The 17,881-nt window shown below is 42.4% G+C and overlaps 1 protein-coding gene and 1 long non-coding RNA gene across 3 annotated transcripts; one reads left to right on the top strand and one right to left on the bottom strand.

Annotated features, from left to right (window-relative positions):
- Window positions 1–3,431: 3,431 nt before the first annotated feature.
- On the bottom strand, window positions 3,432–14,095 carry COA6 (cytochrome c oxidase assembly factor 6). 2 transcript variants are annotated; one of them, XM_005539754.4, is made up of 3 exons: window positions 13,873–14,095; window positions 13,176–13,335; window positions 3,432–3,746 (listed from the first exon to the last, which is right to left on the bottom strand). In XM_005539754.4, exons 1-3 carry the CDS (start codon window positions 14,082–14,084, stop codon window positions 3,657–3,659), a joined length of 462 nt encoding a protein of 153 aa, XP_005539811.3. In that variant the 5' UTR covers window positions 14,085–14,095; the 3' UTR covers window positions 3,432–3,656. The 2 variants fall into 2 exon arrangements, with proteins under 2 accessions (XP_005539811.3, XP_005539812.1); XM_005539755.4 differs by having other exon boundaries at window positions 13,851–14,059.
- Window positions 14,096–14,124: 29 nt separating this feature from the next.
- LOC123573041 (uncharacterized) lies at window positions 14,125–14,577 on the top strand. Its single transcript, XR_006697773.2, has 2 exons — window positions 14,125–14,243; window positions 14,337–14,577. It is a non-coding gene; the product is annotated as an uncharacterized lncRNA (long non-coding RNA).
- The last annotated feature ends 3,304 nt before the right edge of the window (window positions 14,578–17,881 follow it).

Raw genomic sequence — 17,881 nt, forward strand, 5'->3', positions numbered from 1 at the left:
CAGCTTGTCAATATCTACAAAAAAGCTTATTCAGATTTTGATTGGGGTTGTATTGAACCTATAGATCAGATTGGAGAGAATTTAACCGTATGTTAACAATAATGAGTCTTCTAATCCATGAACGCAGTACATTCGTCCCTCAGTATCCATGATGGATTGGCTCCAAGACTCTGCAGATACTAAAATCTGCAGATGCTCAAGTTTCTTATATAAAATGGTGTAGTATTTGCATATAATCTATACATATCCTCCCTTATACAGGCATACCTCATTTTATTGTGCTTCACAGATAATGCATTTTTTACAAATTGAAGGCTTGTGGCAACCCTGTGTCAAGCAAATCTATCTGTGCCATTTTCTCAGCAGCGTGTGTCTCTCTGTCAGGTTTTGCTAATTCTCACAATATTTCAAATGTTTTCATTGCTTTATCTGTTATGGTGATCTGTGATCAGTGATCTTTGATGTTACTTTTATAATTGCTTTGGGGTGCCACAAACTGCACCCATATAAGATGGTGAACTTAATTGATAAATGTGTGTTCTGGCCGGGTGTGGTGGCTCACGCCCGTAATCCCAGCACTTTGGGAGGCCAAGGTGGGCGGATCCCTGGAGGCCAGGAGTTTGCGACCAGCCTGGCCAACATGGTGAAACTGCTCTCTACTAAAAATACAAAAATTAACTGGGCGTGGTGGCACGTGCCTGTAGTCCCAGCTACTCAGGAGGCTGAGGCAGGAGAATCACTTGAACCCAGGAGGCAGAGGTTGCAGTGAGCTGAGATTGTGCCACTGCACTGCAGCCTGGTGACAGAGCAAGACTCCGTTTCAAAAAAAAAAAAAAAAAAAAAAAAAGTGTGTTCTGACCGCTCCTCTCACTGACTGCCATCTCTCTTTCTCCTCAGGTCTCCCTATTCCGAGACAACAATATTGAAATTAGGCCAATTAATAACACTATTGATGGCCTCTAAAGTGCTCAAGTGAAAGGAAGAGTGGCATGTCTCTGGCTTTAAATCAAAAGCTAGAAATGAAAGAGCTTAGTGAGGAAGCCATGTCAAAAGCTGACACAGGCCAAAAGCTAGGCCTCTTGCACCAAATGCTTAGCCAAGTTGTGAATGCAAAAGGAAAAGTTCTTGGAATTAAAAGTGCTACTCCAGTGAACACATAAGAAAGTGAAAATCTTATTGCTGATATGGAGAAAGTTTGAGTTTTCTGGAGAGACGATCAAACCAGTCACAATATTCCCTTAAGCCAAAGCCTTATCCAGACCAAAGCCCTAATTGTCTTCATTTTTATACAGGCTGAGAGGTAAGGAAGCTACAGCAGAAAACTGTGAAGCTAGCAGACATTGGTTAATGAAGTGTGAGGAAAGAAGCTATCTTCAAAAAAGTGCAAGGTGAAGAAGCAAGTGCTCATGCAGAAGCTGCAGCAAATCATCCAGATCTAGCCAAGATCACTGATGAAGGTGGCTACACTACACAGATTTCAGTGTAGATGAAACAGCCTTCTTTTGGAAGAGGATGCCATCTAGGACTTTCAGAGCTAGAGAGAAGTCAATGCCTGGCTTCAAAGTTTTAAAGGACAGGCAACTTGTTAGGGGCTAATAATGCAGCAGGTGAGTTCAGGTCGGGGGAAGGAACTGCAGATGTGGTGGAAATAACAAAAGAACTAGAATTAGAAGTGAAGCCTGGCCAGGTGCGGTGGCTCACGCCTGTAATCCTAGCATCGGGAGGTCAAGGTGGGCAGATCGCTTGAGGTGAGGAGTTTGAGACCAGCCTGACCAACATGGTAAAACCCCATCTCTACCAAAAAATACAAAAATTAGCCAGGTGTGGTATGCCTCTACAGTCCCAGCTACTCGGGAGGCTGTCGTGGGAAAATCGCTTGAACCCAGGAAGCAGAGGTTGCAGTGAGCCGAGATCACACCATTGCACTCCCGCCTGAGTGACAGAGTGAGACCCTGTCTCAAAAAAAAAAAAAAAAAAAAAAAAGCCTGATGTGACAATTGCTGCAATCTCATTATCTTGAGTGGATGAGAAGTTGCTTCTTATGGATATGAGCAAAGAAAATGATTTCTTGAGATGGAACCTATTCCTGGTGAAGATGCTGTGAATACTGTTGAAATAACCAAGCATTTAGAATATGGCATATGCTCAGGTGATAAAGCAGCAGCAGGGTTTAAGAGAATTGACTCCAATTTTGGAAGTAGTTCTACTACAGGTAAAATACTATCAAACAGTATTGCACGCTACAGAGAAATCTTTTGTGAAATGAAGAGTCAATCAATACAGCAAACTTAATTGTTAAGAAATTGCCACAGCCACCCCAAACTTCAGCAACCACACCCCTACCCTGATCAGTCCGCAGCCATCAACATTGAGGCAAGACCCTCTACCAGCAAAAGGATGACAACTCGCTGAAGGCTCCGAGAATCTTTAGCGTTTTTTAGTAATAAAGTATTTTAAAATTAAGGTATATACATGAAGTAGACAATGCTATTGCACATTTACTAGACAACAGTATAAACATAACTTTTATGTGTACTGGAAAACCAAAACATTTGTGTAACCCACTCTATTGTGATACTCACTTTAATGCAGTGGTCTGTAACCAAACCTGCAATATCTTAGAGGTATGCCTGTACTTTAAATCATCTCCATTACTTATAATACCTAATACAATGTAAATGCTATGTAAATAGGTGTTATACTCGATTTTTAAATTTTTATTATTTTTACTCTTTTGTTCTTCCTTTTCCTGAATATTTTTTGTTCGGGGTTGAATCCATGGATGCAGAACCCGCAGAGGGCCAACTGTATACCTCTCCATTTAATCTGATGTAGTCTCCTTCCAAGTGTTTTCTAGTTCTCAGCATACAGGCCTCCATATATTATATTTATACCTAAGTATTCCTTTAATTTTTTTTTGGTGCTATTCACAAATGATATTAGTTTAAAATTCCAATTGTTTATTGCTGGTATATAGGAATATAGTTTTCCTTGTGTATATTGACCTTGTTTCCTGCAACGTTTCTATGATTGTCTTGTAGTTCTAGGAGCTTTTTGTGCATCCATTGGTACATTCTGTAAGACAGTAGTATATGTGAGTAGAGCTAGTTTTAGTTCTTCCTTCCCAGTGTGTATGCTTTTTCTTTTTTGTCTCACTGGACTAGCTAGACATCCAGTTACTGTCCCAACATTAAGTGTGATACTAGCTATGGGCTTTTGTATAGATGGCTTTTATTATTTTACTTGTATATTTTAAGTTCATCCTTCTTCCTTATAAACCTTCCACAACCCTCATCGTTTCTCACTTGGGCTGTTGTAATAGCTCTTGCCTGTATTAAAATGCGAACTCCCATTTATTTCACTTCTATGTATATTATAAATTTTATCTGCCTACTATCCATCCTCTAATTAAAAAAAAAGAAAAAAGTACATGTGTTTATAACAGGTTTTACTTTTTTTCTTAAAATAGAGATTTCTTACTAAATACCATTTTATTTCAATTCTTCACAGATCTGGTTCTTGATCATCTTAATTATGAAGTGTCAGATACAGGGAACAAGAATTGATGTTCACTATCATTTAAACTACTACTGTCCCATAGTCAGTGGAGCTTTTTTTAATGTCCAGAAAGAATACTTTCAATCTTTATGAATAGCCTAGGATTTTGCAGTTGAAGGCTCAAATTGTCCTGCTTCAAATTTTTCTTTGAATTTTAAGTAGTCTCTTCTTTTATCGAAATATTTTATCTGTTGAAAAAAAAAAAAGGATTTGAAATAAGGGCAAGTTATGCAACTTAGATAAGCAAAAGCACAGATTTAAATGTAACACATTATTCAACATAAATTTAAGTGATTTATATTCTAGAATCATTTTCAATTGAGGCATTTGATGAATATGTCTCTGAGGAGAGTGTAGACCAGTGACTTCTAATCCTTTTTGGGTTTTAGACCATGTTGAGAATTTGAATAACTCAGGAACCTTCTCAAGAAATGGACCCATGTGCACACAGGTCAGGCTTGCAGGCAAGTTCAGAGTCCACAGAGAGCTCTCAGGTAGGTCAGAAGGCTTCACATGTGAACACATTGGACCATTTTTTCTTTCTTCTTTTTTTTTTTTTTGAGACAGAGAGTCTTGCTCTGTCACCCAGGCTGGAGTACAGTGGCGCAATCTCAGCTCACTGCAACCTCCGCCTCCCAGGTTCAAGCTATTCTCTGGCCTCAGCCTCCCCAGTAGCTGCAATTACAGGCACCTGCTACCATGCCCAGCTAATTTTTTTGTATTTTTAGTAGCGATGGGGTTTTGCCATGTTGGCCAGGCTGGTCTCAAACTCCTGACCTCAAGTGATCCACCTGCCTAGGCCTCCCAAAGTGCTGGGATTTATAGGCGTGAGCCACCATGCTGAGCCTGGACCATTTTTCTTGCCAACTCTAAATTCATCTTCATTGTCAGACTAGAAAACACTAGTTCTTTTGTTAAAAGCCTTTCTTAGGATTTAATTCTTAAAGATTTCAGTGGTGCTTGTAAATAAAAATTAGCTTGGACTAAAAATGTAAAAATCTGCCCTGCCCTGTATCAATCAAGCTGGGATAACAGACACACAAAGTCAGCTGAAAGGAAACATGTCCCTGAGGGCGTACCACAGCCACGGAGTGTGCTAATAGATCTGTTATTTGAGTGACTACTGCTTTCTTATTCACTGAGAAATCTTGTTCTCTAAAATCATCAGCTACCAGAAATTTGCTGTTTGAAGTCTTATCTGTAAGAAGGAAACATCCCACTTTTGTCTAGAAGATCTAAGGCACGCTGACACAGAAGCAACCTCGATCTCCAACTCAGCTTCAGAATGTCAAATAACATTTCTCAACATGAACATGACGCTCAATCTTTTAACTTCAAAGAAGAAAACCCTGGTCCATTTTTCAATCCAGAGCTGATGATGACACCTATGCTTTGTACTGAGGTTGTCAAAACACCATTTCATTTAAATTTTACCTAAACTCCATTCTTCCCCTAAACTTCTAACCACTCTCTTTTTCTTTGTTGGTGAGATGCCCACAGTTCCTCTGGTGTGTGGTCTTCCTGGTTATAAGCATTCACAAATCAGACTACAGATTCATCCCTGATGGTCTCCGGCTGATTGGGCTAGGATGGATGTTATATAAAGGATACCAAAGGAAGAAGTGGACAATGCCCTTAACATTTTTGTGACAAAATAATAGATGTTTGCATCTCCTGTCACATCTCCAACTGCCTAAGACAACGCCCTTTAGAGGCTGTACTGACACTGCAGTCCCAACTTGTCCAGAACTTTGCTCCTCTCCAAACATGTTTCTCCTCTAATACCTATTTCAATGAACACATCACATCCACCTGGACACTTAGATCTCTTTTCTCCTCTTCACTGCCCCAGCGCAAACCCTCATCATTTCTCACTTGGGTTGTTGTAACAGCTCTTTCACTGGCTTCTCTATTTCCAGGCTCAACCATCCTTAATCCACCTGTCCCAGGCTGCCAGAGTATAATCTTTCTGAAACCCAAATTTGATCAGGTCACTTGCTTGTTTGAAGATCTTTCAAGGTATTCATATTGCCTTTAAGGTTTGTAAGACAAACAAGGCCACTGATGGCTTCATCCCAGGCCACATGTCCATCCTCTCTGAATTTACCAGCAGTCACTGAACTGTTTGTCCTACAGAACTACCCCATGCTCATTTCCTGTGCATCTGGATTCCATGCCTTCCCATAGTATCACATTCTGCCTGGAAAGCTCTCCTCCCTAGCCCTCACCTTCTCTTTCAAACAGCCTAAGACCCTCAACACATGGTCCTTTCTCTAAAAGGCTAATGAATCAAGAAGGATTCATTGAGAAATACGGTGTACACATAAGCGAGTGGTCTCTAAACCACTGAATAAGACCCAGGACAGTAGTGTGAATGCCAAAATACTGGGATCTCTGAGACATTTCAAAGTTTTATAGAAAACAAGACAATATGTGAATTTGATATTAAGATCACAGATCTTGGATATTTGGTTGCTCTGTTTGTGGAACTTTGTTAGATGATGCTAGAATGATAGGCCTGATCCCTCCTCCTAATTTAGGAATAGGAGACTTTTTTTTTTTTTTTTGAGACAGAGTCTTACTCTGTCACCCAAGCTGGAGTGCAGTGGTGTGATCTCGACTCACTGCAACCTCTGCCTACCGGGTTCCAGTGATTCTCCTGCCTCAGCCTCCCAAGTAGCTGGGACTACAGGCACGCACTACCATGCCAGGCTAATTTTTGCATTTTCAGTAGAGACAGGGTTTTGCCATGTTGGCCAGGCTGGTCTCGAACACCTGACCTCAGGTGATCACCTGCCTTGGGAGTGGTGGCTCAAGCCTGTAATCCCAGAAGACTTTCAATAGGACCATTATACAAGTCACACTGATGAGTGCTATAAAATAGACATGTGAGTACTAGAGAGAACTAATTTGTTTTTGTAACAGCTAGCATATCAGTTGTATGGCATATTTATTTTGTAATAAGCATGTATTTTTGGTGTTTTGGGATAGAATTATTCATTCTAAATCCCAATTTGGTGGTACTATTTTTATCTTTATTTCGTGGCTGTAACATCAGCTAAGTAAAAGATCCAAATTTTGAAATCATAGACATTGAAATCCTCTCTCTACTACTTTACTGGTTGGCTGGTCTAAGATATTATTTTACCTTTCTGAGCCTTAGTTCCTATTGTATAAAACAGATCCAACAGTACCTCGCAAGACTGAATGAAAATTAAAGGCAACAAAAACAAAGCATCTCATTCAGAATGCACTCAAAAGATATTTCCATTTTCTTGCCCTCCCGTGTGCCTCCCCACCCTTACGCACACATATCTCTGGGAAAACTTTTCAGCTTTTATTCTATGGCAGTTGGGTAGGACTTTGACAAGGTAATACTTGAAAAGAGAGCACAGGGGAACAGCGAGCGAAGAACCGATAGTGAAGGGCAGGCTGAGAAATAACTCAGTTATGCACTAAGAAAGAACAGTGTTGCAGAAGAATATGGGTGTAAATGGGAAACGGGCTATCACTGTCAAATGCTGCAGAAGTCAATGGGAATAATTTACTATATTACCTGCTTCCCTTCTTCGTTACAGTCGTCTACAACTTCGCAGGTCACCATCTGATAGTTAGGCTTTGTGTCCCCACCCAAATCTCATCTTGAATTGTAATCCCCATAATCGCCACGTGTCAAGGGAGAGACCAGGTGAAGGTTGAATCACCGGGTAGTTTCTCCCATGCTGTTCTCGTGAAAGTGAGTGAGTTCTCATAAGATCAGGTGGTTTTACAAGTGGCTCTTCCCCCTTTGTTTGGCACTTCTTCCTGCCGCCTTGTGAAGGTGCCTTACTTCCCCTTCACCTTCCGCCATGATTCTAAGTTTCCTGAGGCCTCCCCAGCTACACTGAACTGTGAGTCAATTAAACCTCTTTCCTTTATAAATTACCCAGTGTCAGGCAGTTCTTTATAGCAGTATGAAAACGGACTAATACACCATCATTTTCTCCAACAATACTCAGGTCACAACTCGTGGGTAATTTCAATGTCCGCATACTGATCTTTTCAATACCATGGCCTCTCAGTTCCTTGACCTCTTCAATGATCTCATCCTCCAACCTACCTTACTCCCAGGATCAAAGCTTGTATCTTGTCCTCATAACAAATACAACCCTTCCATAATTCCAATTGTGAGAATCCCATTCTCCAACCCCTACCTGTGAACATTCCCTCTTGGATTTAATGCCAACAGCCCATCAGTCCCACCGCCTTTCCACTGATTGTCATCCCTCTCATGGCCTCATTTCCCTCCTTACTCTTAAACCCAAAGCTCTCCAATGGCTTTCTGTATTACTAAGAGTAAAAGCACCAACCATGGCCGGGCACAGTGGCTCACATCTATAATCCCAGCACTTTGGGAGGCTGAGATGGGCAGATCGCTCGAGTCCAAGAGTTCAAGACCAGCCTGGGCAACATGACAAAGATCACACCACTGCACTCCAGCCTGGGCAACAGAGTGAGACCTGTCTCAAAAAAAAAAAAAAAAAAAAAAAAATTAAAAAGTACCTCCCTGGCCTCCCATCTCTTGGCTCTAACTTTTGCTATTCTTCCTGTCCCTTAAACACATTTTTTTTTTTTGGTTTAAAAAAAAAAAACAGAGTCTTGCTGTGCTGCCCAGGCTGGAGTGCAGTGGCATGATCTCAGCTTACTGCAACCTCCACCTCCTGGGTTCAAGCAATTCTCTTGCCTCAGCCTCCCAAATAGCTGGGATTACAGGTGCCCACCATCACACCCAGCTAATTTTTGTATTTTTAGTAGAGATTGGGTTTTGCCATGTTAGCCAGGCTGGTCTCAAATCCTGACCTCAGGTGATCTGCCCGCCTCAGTCTCCCAAAGTGCTGGGATTACAGGCATGAGCCTCTGCGGCTGGCCCATCAGTGCAGGTTTTTGGCTGTTTCATTCTCTCTGCCTGGAATCCTCTTCACCAGGTATCTGCCTATCTGTTCCCTGACATTTTCCTAACTTTGTGAAAATAGTTTCTGTATAAATAAAACCTTTCCTGACCATCCTACTTAAACCTGTACCCTTGTTTGATTTTTCATCCTATCACTTATCACCATATAACATCCTTTTAATTCTACTACTTGTCTCTCTCCCCATACTAGAATGTATGCTACAAGAGGGCTGAGCACTTTGTCTATTTTTCCTTGCTGTATTTTCCTATGGCACATAGAAGGTGCTCAATATATTTGTGGAATGACTAAATGAACAGGATATGGACCAAAAAACATGACAGTAGAGCTGAAGGAGGGCCATCATCTATATTTGGGAGATTTTTTTCTATATCATTTCGTTAAAATGGGCAGGCCATGTGTTCTTGAACTTTTCTTTAATAAATACTCTTCTTATAAAACATGTGAATGTGTTACTTTTCTTGTCAGAGGGGGAACACTGAGTCTCCACTCTAGATCCATTAACTATAATACTCCTTCCCTGGACAAGACAAGTACTTGAACTGATGATGAACACAGTCATTCCTCTCTTTTACCCGCTGGCAGCAAGACTAGCTGTGGAGAGCTTGCACTCAGCTCTGCAGTTCTACGGGTGAGTTTTATAGGTACAGACCCCATGTGGGGGTGCTGTGGTGGCTTCATGCTGCCTGCAACTGGACAGGTGGGATTATGGCCACTACTGGGTCTCTGTCCAGATTCCTTCTGCAGACCCATGTACCTACTCCCTGCTGCGCTGGGCAGTGGCTGCTAACACCAGATGGCTGCCCCCTTCTCCAGAGACCTGCCCCTCAGCCAACGCCAATGACTGGTAGGCACAAAAGTCATTAATTATGGTGCAATTCACACTCCAGAGTTTCCAGAAGGATCAGACTGAAGCTGGACAGCAGCTGAGCTCACAGCCCTGACTTATCTAGTCTCCCTCCCGAGAACACTCCAATAATTCAGTCAAGGTTGACATCCAGGGCCCAGGTCCTAAGTTGATGCTGGTGTCTTTCACTGAAGCTGGAAGCATGGGAGGAGGCCTACTGGGTGCATGATGCGGAAGAGCTCACTCTTGTATATGCAGACGTCAAGGTTGGTCCTCATGCATCTCCAACTGGAAGCTAACGGGTGGCTGGAAAGGTAGTTCTGGAGCTGGAGAAAGGGCCAGGCTGGAGACGCACCTTTGGGCACTGTATGGCCTGAAGGCTCATGCACCTCCCAAATTCCCATGTTGAAGCCTTAACCTCAATGTGATGGCATTTGAAGGTGGGGCCTATAGGAGGTGATTAGGTTTAGATGAGGTCATGAGGATGGGCCCTGCTAACCTGATGGGATTAACGTCCTTATAAGAAGAGGAAGAGCCAGGTGCAGTGGCTCACGCCTGTAATCCCAGCACTTTTCGAGGCCGAGGCGGGTAAGAGGTCAGGAGTTCAAGACCAGCCTGGCCAAGATGGTGAAACCCCACCTCTACTAAAACTACAAAAATTAACCGGGTGTGGTGGCAGACGCCTATAATCCCAGCTACTCAGGAGGCTGAGGCAGGAGAATTGCTTGAACCCGGGTGGCAGAGGTTGCAGTGAGCTGAGATCTCGCCACTGTACTCCAGCCTGGGCGACACAGTGAGACTCTGTCTTAAAAAAAAAAAAAAAAGAGGAAGAGACTGGACCTCTTTCTCTCTCTCTCTGCTGGGTGAGAACACAGCAAGAAGGTGGCTGTCTACAAGCCAGGAGGAGGGCCCTCATTAGAAACTTACCATGCTGGCATCCTGATCTCAGACCTCAAGCCTCCAAAACTGTGAGAAATAAATTTCTTTAAGGTATTTGGTTATGACAGCCTGGGCTAACATAGGCATCAACACATAAGCTGGGACTTCAAGCCATGGCTGTAAACAGGATTGCCTTGGACAAGTGAGTAGCAGAGAAAGGAGCTCTAATGAACACGGGCATTTAACACACTCACAGGAAGGCATTCCAAAGAGTGGTGACTGCTAGACATGAAGAAACTGGGTGAGAGAACTGTAAAGGGACCCAAGGAGACAGGGCTTTTGTATTTAAGTAGACTTGAATTATAACTCAGTTTCTAGAACAACATGAGACTTGTGCAAGCTATTTTCACAGATCCTGTTCTTGCACGGTAGACACAGGGAGAAGTATGTGGGGTCTGGAATCAGACTACTGAGTTCAAATGCAGGCTCTGTAACTACAAGTGACTTCATGTCAATGTGCCCTTACCTATAAAACTGCTAAGAGAGTTCCATGAAGGATAAAGAAGATAGATGACACATTTCAAGTGTGTAGACTGTAGAGAGGATGTACTCAATTTATGTTAGCAGTGACCATGATGCAGTGACCCAGAGAGAGGTTGGGGCCTCAGGGGATGGCACCCAGTCTGCTTGAGTGGGAGAGATGTACCATCAAGAACCAAACGGCTGGCTGTAAAAACCCTTTCTGACACACAGACTGGAAGCCGCCCTGGAAGCGTGGGAGTGGGAGCCATCAGGCTGGAGAAAAAGCAGTGGGTTTCAGGAGGAGAGAGAGGATAAAAGTGCGATCGAAGGGGAACTCCAGCTTAAACCTGGAGTTGCTCTCAGTGCATCTGTCTAATGGGAAAACTACAGAGGTACAACATTTTCTGCTGGAATCATTATCTAATTCAATCACACAGTCCCACACTGATCAGTTTTCGGTTTACATGTCAAGTTATGTATTTTGTCTTCATAATAATCCCATGCGATAGGCTGTATCAGGCTGGTTTTACAGATGAAGAGTTCATCTAAAGCAACGGCTGGCCAGATGTGGTGACTCAACACCTGTTAATCCCAGTGCTTTGGGAGGTCAAGGTGGGAAGATCACTTGGGCCCAGGAGTTTGAGACCAGCCTGGGCAACATACTAAGATCCTGTCTTCACAAAATATTTTTAAAAATTAGCCAGGTGGCCAAGCGCGGTGGCTCATGCCTGTAATCCCAGCACTTTGGGAGGCCCAGGCGGGCGGATCACGAGGTCAGGAGATTGAGACCATGGTGAAACCCCATCTCTACTAAAAATACAAAAAGTTAGCCGGGCGTGGTGGCGGGCGCCTGTAGTCCCAGCTACTCAGGAGGCTGAGGCAGGAGAATGGCGTGAACCCGGGAGGCGGAGCTTGCAGTGAGCCGAGATCACGCCACTGCACTCCAGCCTGGGCAACGGAGCGAGACTCCGTCTCAAAAAAAAAAAAAAAAAAAAATCAGCCAGGCATGGTGGCAGATGCCTACAGTGCCAGCTTCTCAGGAGGCTTAGGCGGGAGGATTGCTTGAGGCCAGGAGGTCAAGGCTGCAGTGAGCTATGATCACACCACTGCACTCAAGCCAGGGTGACAGATTGAGAACCTGTCTCTGAAAATTAAAGAAAGAAAAATAAAGTAATTTCTGTTCACTGTGTTCATCCCCAGCTCAGCCACCAATACGACGCCTCCCTGCATCACAGCCTTCTTGTGGCCTCCTTCAAAGCCTCTTAAAGGTTTGAGGTATGAGAGGGTAAAACCCCTAAAACCACTCCAACTCTAAAATTATCTGTTTTCCAACTACACGGTATATTTTGGAGCGGCATAAGATAGTGAAAAGGCACAGACAAATGCAAGTTCAAATCCCACATCAGCCAGTTAGGACTGCCTTAAAATTACAGTTCTACCATTCACTGAGTAATAACAAGCGAGTCACTTCAATGCTCTAAGCTTCAGTTGCCTCCTCTGGAGATAGAGAATAACAACGTCTTGCTCTGTGGCTCACGCTGGAATGCAGTGGTGTGATCTTGGCTCACTGCAACCTCCACCTCCCGCGTCCCGGTTCAAGCAATTCTCCTGCCTCAGACTCCTGAGTAGCTGGGAATAGAGGCACATACCACCATGCCCAGCTATTTTTTTTGTCTTTGTATTTTTAGTAGAGATGGGGTTTCACTATGTTGGCCAGGCTGGTCTTGAACTCCTGACCTCGTGATCTGCCCGCCTCGGCCTCCCAAAGTGCTGGGATTGCCGGCGTGAGCCACCACGCCCAGCCAACAGCACCTATCTTAACAGGTATTGGTGAAGATGAAAATGTCAAGCACTTAGCACACACGGCCACTTACTAACCTCAGTAATAGTCCCCTTTCCAATCCCCCCTTATACTAACGGCAGGGAATACAGCGCTTGAATGCCTGTCAGGGAGACAGAATCTACCATAAGAACCTTTTTTTTCTTCTACTTACCAAACTCCTTTCTTTGTATTTTGGGTATATGATGACTTAAAGGATTTTGGGTGAGCAACTGGGAATGTTTTATTTCTGATAGTAGCTCTAGGCCAATTAATTTTGCCAACTCCTGTCCAAGATTAAATACTACCCCTTCAGAAGATCCTGGAAAAGTCCACCCGTGAAATGAACTGGAATTTTTTGGTTATTGTTCATATGTTTGTTGTGTTTTTCAGTGCTCTTTAATGTGTCAGCTGACATTCTCCAAACATCTACCTGATGTACATGCATCAAATAAGGCTAGATTACCAGGCAAGGTTTTCTCTGTGCCTCAAAGACACTGTTAATTGACATGCCTCAGAGAGTGCTTCATGTCAGCCTACCCCACTCACAGTATAAGCTCGATGTATCTTAACAGGGAAGATAAACACATCTGTGACTTACCCACTGTTGGGGACAACTTGATTCGAAAGAGCTTCTTAACTTCTTGCATTGAGAAGCATCCTCTAAGTTCTCATCTAAACACTTCCAGTACTCATCCCGGGCCCCCCAGCAGACCTGTCTTTCCTTCATAGATGGCGCTGCCATTCCTACTGGGATGAAGCTGTTGGCCAAAATAACATTTGAGATTAACAACGAACTTTGTAATCTGAAGAGAAGGTAAGGAAAGAGGAAAACCGTCAATCTCCTCTTCCTTTAAAACTAAAACAAAAAACAAAAAAACCATGCTTCAGGATTTTGATGATGCAACTGAACCCAATCAGTTCTCGGTGGCAGCATAAGACCACTCGCTCTTGACGCTTATCTCACACTGTGTGATTTGATCCCTGCTGGGGCGGCAGCGTGGGCTACGAAAGCCTGGCTGAGAACTGTGGCTCTGTCCCAGTCGCTTAGGGCAGTTCATTTATTCTCTCCGAGGCCGTTTCCCACCAGTAAAGCGGGAACAGCAGTGCCTAGTTTACAGGGTTACTGTTCGAACCTAAGCGCTGTAGAAACAGGTGTGCAGGGGCCACAATCACCAAGCAGGCGACTGGAGTGCCACCCCGTTTTGCACAAGAGGAACCCGCGGCTCGGGGACAGCAAGGGATCTCCCGGGCCCACACTCCATGCGCGTCTCACCCGGACCCCTCAGCGAGCCGACCTCTCTGCCCGCCCACGTCTGGCTTCCTTCCGATGTCGACGAGAGGAAAGGGTCACGCAGGCCACCAACCGGCGGTGGAAGGCGCGGTGCCGAGTCCTGCCACTGCAGGGTCGCCCCGCTGGCTCGAGCTCTAGAAGAGTAGATCTCCCCAACCGCAGAAAGCAATTCACTCGGAGAAATCGCGGACTCTTTTGACCCTTCCGGGCTACCATTTACTTTCCATAGAGGGGCGGGACTTCCTGTTTCGCTTTTATCTGTAGGACTGACTTCCGGCCTTCAAGGGCAAGAAGGGTATATACTTATATATCGTCGCGCAGTGTGTCCCGGAAGGCTTTAATGGGCTAGCCCCGCGGGACAAGGCGAGCCGAGGGGTTTGTGTGGAAGTTTGCACCTGAGAGTGCGAGAACTGGACAGAGTGTTGCAGAACCGCAATACGTTCTCGTTTTGTTTTGTTTTTGATAGAGGGTCTCGCTCTTCCGCCCAGTCTTGAGTGCAGTGGTGAGAACACGGTTTACTGCAGCCTCAAAATCCTGGACCCAAAAGATCCTCCCACCTCAGCCTGCCTCCCAGGTAGCTGGGATGACAGGCGCACAACACCATCGCTTCTTGGATTAAAAGAAAAGGATGAAACGGGCCTCAGAAAGAGGCGGTGACGTCCCAGAACCCATGGCGGGGGAGTTGGGAAAATAAATATTTGTATTGTTATCTCCCTTGTGGCTTTTTTTAACCCCCGAAACAGCAAGGTATTTTTAAAAGGGAAGAAGAGAGTTGCCTCAAATGTTTTGAGATGTTGTTATTTTTAATACGTGAGTTAATATCTTAGAAACAAAATGAACAAGAAAAAATGAAAATTTTAGAAAATATGCGTTAATATCTCAGCAGAATCTTTATTAAAAAGCATGTTTATAGTCAGTCATCTGGCACCCCGTTCTCTTAATAGATTCCATCTGTTCCACCATCTAGTTCTAAAACATATAAGATAAGCAATTTACGATTTTGCACTCAGTGCAGTTTGAGCCATTCCAAATTCAATATATGCAGACTTCAGGGTGGCGATGTGATGCTAAGTACCACCAAATATGTGTTCTGCAATATAGAAAGTATTTCCCCCATAGTTAATGCACTCTAATAGCGGAGTTACTTTAGCTTTACCAGAGCCACCCCCTTCTTTTACATCATGTCTATTGACGTCGGTTTACATATAGATGTCTTTTAAATATGACTGATGGAATATAAAAGGAATGAAAGGAAAGAGTCTTAGATGACTTCTGAGTCTAAAAAGGAAATGTGTTTTAAATTTAAAATTTATATGTACCTAATGAAAAATACATATGAAACAAAGTGAAGCGACAGAATTACAAAAAAAAAAAAAAATGCCTGGTCATACTGGGTAATTTTAACAGGCCTTTCTCACTAATTGTTAAGACTAGCAAGAGAAAAATTAAGAATATAGGAAACGTGAATAACATGATGTACAAACGACGCAATTAATATATACAGAACAACACGAGCAAAATCAGAATGTACAGTTTTTTGAAAGCAGACACAACACATCACCACAGTCAACCACATACTTAGTTATAAAACAACAAATTTTGAAAATTGAAATAATTTTCATTTTTTACTACAGTGCATTTAAGATAGAAATCAATAAAGAACTGTAAAAAGTCGAATAACACAGAGACAGAGTCGATGGTATTGAGAAAATACTTTGAACTGAACCATAAGATACAATAGCAACACCTGTGGGATGAAACTAAAGCAGCACTTAGAGGGACATTTATAGCCATAATTAAGTATATTAGAAGAATCCGAAAAGTCTTGAGCTGAAAATCCCTTTTCAAGACGTTAGTAAAAGGACAGCAAAATAAGACAGAAAATAGAAGGACAGAAATAACGTTAAGAGCAGAAATTAATGAAATGGAAAATAAAAGCAGTGGTGTACCAGAGCCAGCCTGTACTGGCATGGGAGAGCCAATTGTGCACACCTCTTGGCAACTCCATGATCAATAACATCAAATAAGTAGCTTGAAGTCACCTATGATGGGACTGTTTACACTATGGAAATCAACAAACAAGCCAGGATTTTGTTTTATGTTTGGAGCTAATTCACCAGCACACCACAGCATAGAATAGGTTGAAAGAAACCAAAAGCTGATTTATTTGGAAAAAAACTAATTAAAATAGGCAAACATCTAATAGCTATAAAAGGAGGGATGTCAACAATCTTTATCAAGAATGGAAACTAGAAATACTATAGACATCAAAAAAGTTAGAAAATCTTGTAAACAATTTAGTGCAAATAAGATTTAGATGACTGTACAGATTTCAAGAAAAACAACTGACTCAAAAGTAGAGAAACCATTAAGTAATTTGAATGAGAGTGAAGAATCTTCATACACACAAATCCTAGGTACATGGCTCCACCAGTAAGTTCCTAAAAGCTTTGAAATAATTCCATTCTTACTGAATAAGGCTACCATAACTTTTGTACTAATTGTAAAATCCCCAAACCTCTGAAACACCAAACACTTTGGCACTCATTTGATGAAAAATATGTCTTAAAGTAACATGAGACTCTTTATAGTTGTTATTAACGTTACCACTTAGGTGACGGCATATGTTTTTCTGTAGAAATATTAATGTATTTCATTATGGGTACTGTCCCAGTTCTTGCTGAGAATATTATACAATATATGTTGTATGTTTCAAACTAGCCTTCTAATATTTAAAATAGTCTATATTTCAAACATCTGCCTCCAGGGATTTCAGATAAGTTATGAGGACCTATATGAGAAAAAATCTTTGTGACATAGGTTAAGAGGAATTTTTAGCCATAAAGGAAAAGCTCAGTAATTATCAAATGATGTGGCCGGGCGCAGTGGCTCATGCCTGTAGTCCCAGCACTATGGGAGGCTGAGGCAGGCAGATCATGAGGTCAGGGGTTCGAGACCAGCCTGGCCAACATGGTGAAACCCCATCTCTAACAAAGACATAAAAAATTAGCCAGACATGGTGGTGTGTGCCTGTAATCCCAGCTACTCAGGAGGCTGATGCAGGAGAATTGCTTGAACTCAGGAGGCATAGGTTGCAGTGAGCCGAGATCATGCCATTGCACTCCAGCCTGGGTGGCAGGGTGAGACTCTGTCTAAAAAAAGAAAAGATGTATTACATACATAAAAATATTGGGCTACATAAAAGTAATGAACTTTTGTTTACCAAACAATGCCATGAAGCCAGTGAAAAAGAATTAGTACCCAGAATATGCAAATAACACAAATCAATAAGAAATAGACTTGCCCATTTTGAAAATGGGCAAAAAGCTTAAATAGGCACAGCACCAAATGCAAATGACTAATATATTAAAGGACCAACATTCTCATTAGTAACTATAGAAAGGAACATGAAGATAACAATGCAGTACTATTAGACACACACCAGATCAAAAAAAAAAGTCTGACAGAAACAAGTTTTAAGGAAGAAGCAACGAATATCCTCATACACTATGGTAGCATAAATTGATACAATCAGGGAAAACATTGTGGCATTATCTAGTAAGATTGAAGATACACATTCACTGTGACTCAGCAACTCTACAGAATTTCCTGTACATGTGCATTTTTGCTGAAACCATTATAAAACCCAAACTTGTATCAACAATAGAATGGATAAATTATGGTAATCGTACTGTGAAATGCAATAGAGCAACAAAGAGAAACAAACGATTATCTACAATAACATGGTGAATTGCCATACTGAGACAACCAAGGAATACAGAATGTTTCCACTTACATAAAGTTCAAAAACGGGCAGAACTCTACTATATTGTTTAAAATACAGTCATAAGTAGTAAAACTATAAAGAAAAGCTAAGACATGGTTATCACAAATGTTCCTCTCCAGGGTGAGAAAGGAGACATGATCAGGGAGGGGCACATGGGATGGGGGGCTCCTGTTTTATATACGGACCTGAGTGTTCGCTTTATAATTATTCTTGAAATAAACTGTAC

The sequence above is a fragment of the Macaca fascicularis genome, chromosome 1, assembly GCF_037993035.2.
Source record: "Macaca fascicularis isolate 582-1 chromosome 1, T2T-MFA8v1.1".
Taxonomy (NCBI): Eukaryota; Metazoa; Chordata; class Mammalia; order Primates; family Cercopithecidae; genus Macaca; species Macaca fascicularis.

Excerpts from the sequence above, each read along its gene's own strand:
- COA6 (XM_005539754.4), bottom strand. The coding sequence starts at position 14,084 with ATGGTAGCCCGGAAGGGTCAAAAGAGTCCGCGATTTCTCCGAGTGAAT. Across the intron at positions 13,336-13,872 it reads AGACGTGGGCGGGCAGAGAG|CTTCATCCCAGTAGGAATGG; the intron begins GTCGGCTCGCTG and ends TTTGGCCAACAG. Across the intron at positions 3,747-13,175 it reads CAAGTTGTCCCCAACAGTGG|ATAAAATATTTCGATAAAAG; the intron begins GTAAGTCACAGA and ends TTTTTTCAACAG.